Source organism: Mastomys coucha, unplaced genomic scaffold (assembly GCF_008632895.1).
Source record: "Mastomys coucha isolate ucsf_1 unplaced genomic scaffold, UCSF_Mcou_1 pScaffold20, whole genome shotgun sequence".
Taxonomy (NCBI): Eukaryota; Metazoa; Chordata; class Mammalia; order Rodentia; family Muridae; genus Mastomys; species Mastomys coucha.
Genome location: NW_022196903.1, coordinates 113,098,329 through 113,106,453, shown reverse-complemented (window position 1 = coordinate 113,106,453; position 8,125 = coordinate 113,098,329). Strand labels below are relative to the sequence as shown.

Sequence of the window (8,125 nt, the reverse complement as noted above, 5' to 3'; positions counted from 1 at the left end):
CTTTGAGTACATATGTTATTAGCACACTTGAATAAACATTTAATGTATATGTCCAGCTAGAAATATTAATAATAATAATAGAGTATTATTAATAGGGTATTAATAATAGAGTAAGTATTTTGCAGTAAAATGTGACGTGCCAGGCCTATAATACACAACCTGATACGTTTGAGAAGAAAACAGGCAAAGCAGGTCTTTTTCTGTGAAATCTGATATGCACCACTTGAATTAATTTTGTATCTTACAGCATACTCTTACGTATGGGCAATATTATCTGTTTGAAAATGAAAGGCCTTACACCTATTGAAGGTGCATCATGATATGTCATGTAAAACTGCTGGACAAATCCTAGGAAGCAGGTTTTTAAAAGTACACCGAAAACAGGTGCTTGAAAGAGTGGGGGACTCTTACTAGTTTTGGATATATTATCCTATGTTCTCAAAATAGTTTGGAAGCACGGCTTGGCTTAATGCTCTATATTTAAAGGTTGCTTGTTTTCCACATACTTTTAAATTGTTTCTGAAAGGGATGGGGCATATGGGGAGAAATGAAAGTGAGTCTGTATGTGTGGTGTAGCTGTGGATCTGTGTGTGTGTGCGCACAGGTGTGTACCTAGGATGTGGAAATATAACAACCAGTTTAAATTAACTTAAGCTGTAACAATGGTACTGATTGAAATACTTTATAACAACCCAGCAGGAGAAACAGGAAGTAGGACAAGGTCAATGGAAGTACTGCTTGAGTATTTGAAATTCAAGCAGTGAGACCTGCTCCTTCCTCCTCTAGAGCCTTAATGCCACATTATATTTTAGAAACAGATTAAGTGTAAAAGCTCAGCATCTGTATCCAGGCTTTATAGTCTACCTGATAATTATGTTAATGCTCACAAGCCAGTTAGACTACTCTATAGACTTGTATTTACATCTAGGGCTACCAGGTCCCGTCCAGTTGTGTCCCCTCCTGCTTTCTCTTGCTGGGCTTCTGTGTGCTGTTTGGAGAGTCTGTAAAGATTTTACACTGATAATTCTTTAACACACTGCTCTCTCTTTGTGCTTCAGGGAAGATGGTGAAAAAAGTCTGTCCTTGCAACCAGCTCTGTAGTAATTATCTTTTCTTTCTGTTACTTTGGTCCTGATTGCAAAACCACGAGTTCTTTGAACTCTGAAGCCTCATTAACTCCCTGTTGCCTAATTTCCATCCATCCCTGCACCCTTTTCTGATATATTCCTTAACATGCTTAATTGCCATATTTAATTACTGCTACTTCCAGATTGAGAGACCACTTCATAGTTAGTGCTCTCCTGTGAGCCCAGCTGGTTTAGTCATGGATCCACTGTGCCCGCTGATGCGAGTTTAGAGATGGAAGAAGCCTAGGATCCATACAAAAGAGTCTCTTGAGTCACGGAGCATGCTCCCACCACAGTTGGTCACACTGGAAACTCAGTGATGATCTAGGTGTACAGAGAGCCATGTCCTCATCTCGTTTATAGCGCAGTAGAAGTTGTTGTTCAGCTAGTAGGGAGAGGAATGATGCTTGGTTGGTAGAGTTTGACTTTTTGGCCTGGGGGTTTCTCATTAAAATAAAGTGCAAATGCTAAGAATTTAATACTCAACTGGATATAAGGATATAGAGCGTTAACAAGAAAATTCTATGGGTGGGGTTCTTTGGCAGGAAATATGGCTTATAACAGCTGATGGACATGTCTTAATCTGACAGTGTAGGGATAGGAGAAACTTAGAACATGAATTTAGGGGAATAAAATCTATCCTACTTTATAAAGCTTTTGGGGGACTGAAGACATTTTAAAGTAACCACATTCTGAAGAAAGCCTGTTAATTCTATTTTATAGTCAGAAACTACAATAAAAAGCTAGCTAACTGTAGGGTGACTCACGTGTAGGGTAAACCTCATTTTCAGAATACAATATTGAGGAGTGTAGACTAAAATGAAAGGCATTTGGTTTTAAAGGGCCCTCGCAGCATCAAGAGCAACTAGCATCAGGCTAGAGAAGTGTGACTTCTGGCATGAGCTCTCTGGACAAACAATGCTCCCCCTGACTTGGCTTCTCATCAGGCATCAACAGCTCTCTGCTTACTTGTGGATATTTTCTTTATTGCTTTGATCATCTGGCCTGTCATCCAGCAGGATGCTAGTCCTTGTGCATGCCATTTGCCTGCTTTCTGGGTTTCCTCACTGTTGTAACTGCCCACCTCATGGCCTGTGCTTCCTTCCCACTGCACCTTTGTCCCATACTTGCTATTCAAGGAAGGCTGTTTCCTGTGCTTTTATACTTTCCCACTTGGTGAATTACTCTACCTTTACACTGTATAGTAGCAATCCCCTGCAGTTTTCGCAGGCACCATGTGACTGCAACAATTCATGTCTTGCCACAGCGACCAAAAGAAGCATGTGAGCATCCTCACTCTGCAGCTTCACCCAAGTTAGCTTTCCTCTAGCACAGACAAGCTTTTAGCTAGAGACATTCCCTACGTGGTAGAATAGATACACCCTTTGGTACCAACAGAGGATTACGGTGGGTGTTTGTAGATAGGGTTGCTTTAGATGTGCTGCTGTGCTCTGGTGTGCTGCTTTGGCATTTGAAAGCAGGAAAACGCATGCACTTAGTCCCAGAGTTCCTTGAGTATGATAGGACCTTCTGGCTCACAACTTTAGTAACCTTTATATACTGTGTAGTAAATGTGAAGTCTGCTAATAAAGTGGGGGATAAAAACCAAAAATAAAACCATGACTCTTCTTTCCCTCTTCCCTAAAACTTGCCTCTTCGAATAACCTTCAGTGTGCCCTCCAGCTGAACCGAAATCAGGCAGGACACAGACTCCTCCTTTCTTTTTCATCAAACCATAGAAATAGAAATCCTTCATCATAACCTCTGTGCCTTCTTTCCCCTCTGCTTCCCTGCCTCAGCTGCATTTTCCTATTGCTTCTACCCAGGAGTGCTTCTTCTGTTGGGAAGAATGGGGAGAAGGAATGAGAATCCTTGACCAGTTAAAACCCAAGTCCTCAAGAAACCAAAACTTCATGGAGCTGAAAATTTCAGGCATATCTGCTGCTGCCAAATTTCATTTCTTTACTCATGGGACATTGAGAGGAGTTGAAGCCTTAACTTCTGCCAAATTTGTATTTACAAATTTATGTTTATGGTTCCAAGCGAAGACTTTTAAACAAAGCATGTAGCATCTCCTTATTTCTTTCTGTTTAAGAGCATCTAAAGACTGCTACAGTATACATGTAGTCTGGGAACCCCATCTTTTCCACAGAAGCGCTGATCTCTGCCTTTGTATTGTAACTTGCCCAGTGCACAATACTTCTTGGCCCTGCCTCTACATAGTTCCATAGGAACCAGCCCTGTGGACCATATCACTCCTTCATAAGTATATTGCTGGGAATAGAGTACTGGCATACAGTCCCAATGTTAGAAAATGCTTTATTAGAAAATGTCCTTCCCCTTCGTGCCTGCCATCATTCCAAGTTGTTGAGCCTTATCTACAAGCTGTGGAAGAAAAACATTTTCATTACCTGTTATGCAAAAGCAAATGGATAAGTAATACTTCAAAATCTTCCTTTCCTGCATGGCTTCCCAAATGTTCTCCCCATTCTGTGGCTTGCCATTCATTGTCCCATGACATTTTCCTTTCCCCAGTGGTATATTCCAGACCCCCACTTTAATGCTAATATTGTGTTACTTACTATTCTAGGGACCAGCAGCACAAATACCGTTGGAGGAACAGTGAGTAGCCAGGCTGCCCAGGCTCAGCCTCCTGCCATGACTTCCAGTAGGAAGGGCACGTTCACAGATGACCTGCATAAGTTGGTAGACAACTGGGCCCGAGATGCCATGAATCTTTCAGGCAGGAGAGGCAGCAAAGGACACATGAATTATGAGGTGAGTCTCCCCTTTTCCTAACCTGCCAGACTACCAACAGACAGACATGTCAGGGACTGCCAAGGCTGGTATGCCGTCCTTACCATTACCTTCTTCACTAGCCTGTGGATTCTATTACTGAGAAAACAAGGCAACAATCATTTTGGCACCCTTTCCTTCAGCATCCTGCACTACCTGAATGTGCACATAAACAAACACCTGGTACATACATACACATCTCAGAGCCTAGTGGTCACTCCTGCTTGTTAAGGGTAGAGCCAATAAATATTATGGGAGGCTTTGTTATATCTTGATAATGCTCAGATTAGAGCATCTCAGCTCTAGAACAACATTGCAGTAGCACCCACTTTGTGTCTGGGTACTCACCTATGCCAAATTCTCATTGCTACTTTCTTGGTTTTAGGGCCCTGGAATGGCAAGGAAGTTCTCTGCTCCTGGGCAGCTGTGCATTTCCATGACCTCAAACCTGGGTGGCTCTACCCCCATCTCTGCAGCATCTGCTACCTCTCTAGGTCACTTCACCAAGTCCATGTGCCCCCCACAGCAGTATGGTTTTCCAGCTGCCCCATTTGGCACTCAGTGGAGTGGAACAGGTGGTCCAGCACCACAGCCACTTGGCCAGTTCCAACCTGTAGGAACCACATCCTTGCAAAATTTCAACATCAGCAATTTGCAGAAGTCCATCAGCAACCCCCCAGGTTCCAACCTACGGACCACCTAGTCAGCAGCAAGGATGTTAACTGAGTAGATTTGGGGGCAGGAAATGGAATGCTGGGGGGTGGGGGGTGGGGAAGTAGCCTATATACTAACTACTAGTGCTGCATTTAACTGGTTGTTTCTTGCCAGAAGGGAATGTTTTTAATACCATTTTGAGCCCTCAGAATGGAGAACCACCCTCCTTCTCCATTTGTTGGAGTTAAAAAAGGAGAAAACAGCTTTCTGGTGGAGGGGCTGCCTGAGACTGCTTTTCTGTTTTTGTACCCACCAGTAAGGCCTAGAGCTAGAAGAGAGCCTTGTTACCAGAAAGCCCCAAGAGCTCAATGTAAGCCAAACCCGATATGTATCTGTAAGTGGGTAGAGCTCTTTATTTTACATGTGCCCCAAATTCCTTATTCCCTCAACAATGCACACCTTAAGACAAAAAGGTTCTCTCCCACTCTGATCGCTACCCCTAATTTTTTTCCTTTTACAACCTAGTGAAAAACACCAGGGGACTGGGGTTGCAACCCTTTCTTACATAGGTCACTAATGCTTTAAGCAAAAGATACTAGCAGCTTTGACTGCAGCATTAGCAATTAGGGAAGACAATGACGTTCCCTGCGGACATGTAACTTTGCCATCAGTTTTGATGTGGAAACACTGTGATATATAAATGTTGTTGGACAACATTAGTTTTAAGAGTAAAATTTGAAAGGTTTAAAAGGTTCACATACACATACACAAAAGCTAGCTCTGTCCTTTACTTATTAAGACACTTTAACTTTTCCTTTGTATTTCCATTGTATTAGATAAATAAATGTGAATGTAAAATTGTATAAATTACTGTACTTGAATACTTCTGTTCTCCCAGTATTGCTTGCTGGATATTTTAGTGCCTTGGACTTCTATTGCTTCTGCTGTTAGCATCAGCTTACCAGACCCCAGGTCACCAAAGGGTATGTGGGAAGAAATCTTAGGTCCACATGACCCCAGCAGTGGGTATGCCAAAGGGAAGATGAAAGTGTTTTTGGTTTTGGTTTGGTTTATTTTTTTTGTTTTGTTTTTGTTTTTGTTTTTGTTTTCAGTTGTTCAACAGTTTTGCCTAGAGCAGGTATAAGATGAGCACAGTGAAGTTGGCATCAGTGGTGGAAAACAAAGTTCTGTTTCAGAAAGAATGAGGAGGGTTGTGAGCTGTGTGAGAGACAAGGACTGAGATATGGGAGACGAGCTTGTTTGACGTAATGCCTGGCCAGTGAACAAACAAGACCTAGAAGAAATTAAACAAAATGAGACAGGAGTGGGCTAGATTTTAAGTTGGGAAGGATGACAGTGCCAAGTCACAGATGGAAAAATGTTGCTCTAAGGAAACCTGCTTGGTTGCCCCCACCTCGTTGCACATGTACCACACATTTCTCTGCTTTAAGTACTGTATTGTGGGAATGACCCACTTCTGACTTTCTAAGCATTGTAGGAAAAAGTGCTTATTTCCTTTCCTACCCCTGTCCAAATGGCTGCACAGTCAGAATCTATTGTGCTGCCTGTACTTCTCTATTAGAACTAATACTCTCACATTTTCATACCCATATCCCCAAATAACAGCAACCAACCAGTATTATCTAATTTTCTGGCAATAGGGACCTAATTGGTTGTTTGGGATCTGAATATTCTGGAAAAGTGGAGAAAAAAGAACTCATCATTTCTTGGGTGCTTCCTCCTTCACCTTGAGTTGGGAACTGACACATTTCCAACTTTATGACACATCCTAGGAGTTGCCACACTAACACGGCTTCTTCCTTTAAGAGTCCTATTCTTTTTAAGTTGATTGAGGCCCAAAGATACAAGCGAGAGCTCAAAGTTTTAGGAGAGGGAAGTGTCATGAGCAGGGCTTTTGTTTCAGGTCCTGCTACCAAAGTGTTGACTCGTTTATTCCTTTTGGGAGAGGGTAAAAGGTACTGTGGGAGTGAGGCGGGTTGCAGGATGACTGAGTGCTTCATACCAGCAGTAGAGGGAGCCAAATGCAGCATGTGGTATTTGGTTTTAGTCATTTTGAGGTCTGTTCCCCCTTCACGGAGGTTTACTTACTGTTGATTCCCCTCCTGTGGATGAAAATAACTGAAGCCTAGAGAAACAAGCTAGTGCTACTGAACTGTTTAAATTATTTTTGTGTTAATAGTACACTTTGAGTATCTTTTTCCACATTTAAAAAGAACTTTCCGAATTATAAATGTTTTCCTTACGTTATTTAACAATGTACACTGTTTAAAACTGAATTCAAACCTTGGGGTTCTCAGCAGCCGTTAACTGTACATTTTGCACTAACTCCGGGTGTTGCGCTTCTTGTAAGATTGCGCTTTGTGCTTCAGTTTGTTACCTTTGTAGACTTATTTAATGAAACCATTCAAATAAACCAAACTTGCTTTTGTTGAACTGTGGGGTGTTCTTTCTAACAAACAAAAAATCCTTTGTCCTCACTGGCCCTACTTTGAATTTTGTACAACTTATAATTGGATTTATTGTTTCTGGGAATTTTTTTTTTAAGATTCATTTCATTTATGTGAGTACACTGTAGTTGTTTCCAGACACACCAGTAGAGGGCATCAGATACCTTTCAGATAGTTGTGAGCCACCATGTGGTTGCTGGGATTTGAACTCGAGACCTCTGGAAGAGCAGTCAGTGCTCTTAGCCACTACACCATCTCTCCAGCTCACTTCTGGGAATTTTTAATAGAAGTTGTACCCCAAACTAAAACCATGCTGGTAAGGATGAAAGTGGCACTTCTCCAGAGTCTGTTCTAGTCCTCGGACAGGCAAAGCAGCAGCTAAGCAAAGCAGGGGCTAAAGGCACTTCCCGCCAAACCTGTGCCTGATCCCAGGGACTCACATGTGTGACAAGAGCACCAATTCCCTTACAGCATAACCCTACATTCAGCTTACGTAGAATTGGAAGTTCATTGATCCTTTGAAAAGAATCATGAATCTTCTGGGTGTGGGGTAGTTAAGAGAGTAAAACATCTATTTCTGGGGCTGGAAAGATAGCTCAGTAGTTAGAGCACAGACTGTTCTTCCAAATGTCCTGAGTTCAATTCCCAGCAACCATGTGGATTAGGATTCCATCCTTCTGTAAATGAGAAGTAGCTTCCCAACAACCCATGGTTTTTTCACTCAAAGGTTTCAGCCGGAGAAAACAATTCTTTAAAACTGTGCATTGTTCATGTAGTATGATAAGAATCTTACCCTGGATGTGAACTATGCCTTTGCCAAGTACAACCATGCAAGAAGCCTACCTACCAGTAATCTCAATTGTAAGTTACACCAATTCTGCCAGTATTAGGGTTCACACATTACTTGATGGCTCAAAAAATGCAGCAGCCAGGTGTAATGTCACACACCTTTAATCCCAGCAACCAGGAGGGAGAGGGCAGGCGGATCTCCAAGTTCAAGGCAGACTGGTCTAATGACACGAAAAAATCATCTCAAAGACCAAAAAAAATAAAAAAAAAAAGCAACTAAGAAATGCCAAC

General features: G+C 42.0%; 1 protein-coding gene across 13 annotated transcripts in view; it reads left to right on the top strand.

Annotated features, from left to right (window-relative positions):
- Wnk1 (WNK lysine deficient protein kinase 1) overlaps window positions 1-7,031 on the top strand; it is a 116,678-nt gene extending 109,647 nt beyond the window's left edge. For 8 of the 13 annotated variants that reach the window (XM_031383201.1, XM_031383203.1, XM_031383202.1 and 5 more), the window contains 3 exons: window positions 1,059-1,100; window positions 3,718-3,905; window positions 4,309-7,031. In XM_031383201.1, coding sequence (XP_031239061.1) covers window positions 1,059-1,100; window positions 3,718-3,905; window positions 4,309-4,626 — 548 coding nt within the window. In that variant the 3' untranslated portion in view covers window positions 4,627-7,031. The remainder of the gene's footprint in view (window positions 1-1,058; window positions 1,101-3,717; window positions 3,906-4,308) is intronic. The other 5 variants (XM_031383211.1, XM_031383213.1, XM_031383212.1 and 2 more) reach the window with 1 other exon arrangement.
- The last annotated feature ends 1,094 nt before the right edge of the window (window positions 7,032-8,125 follow it).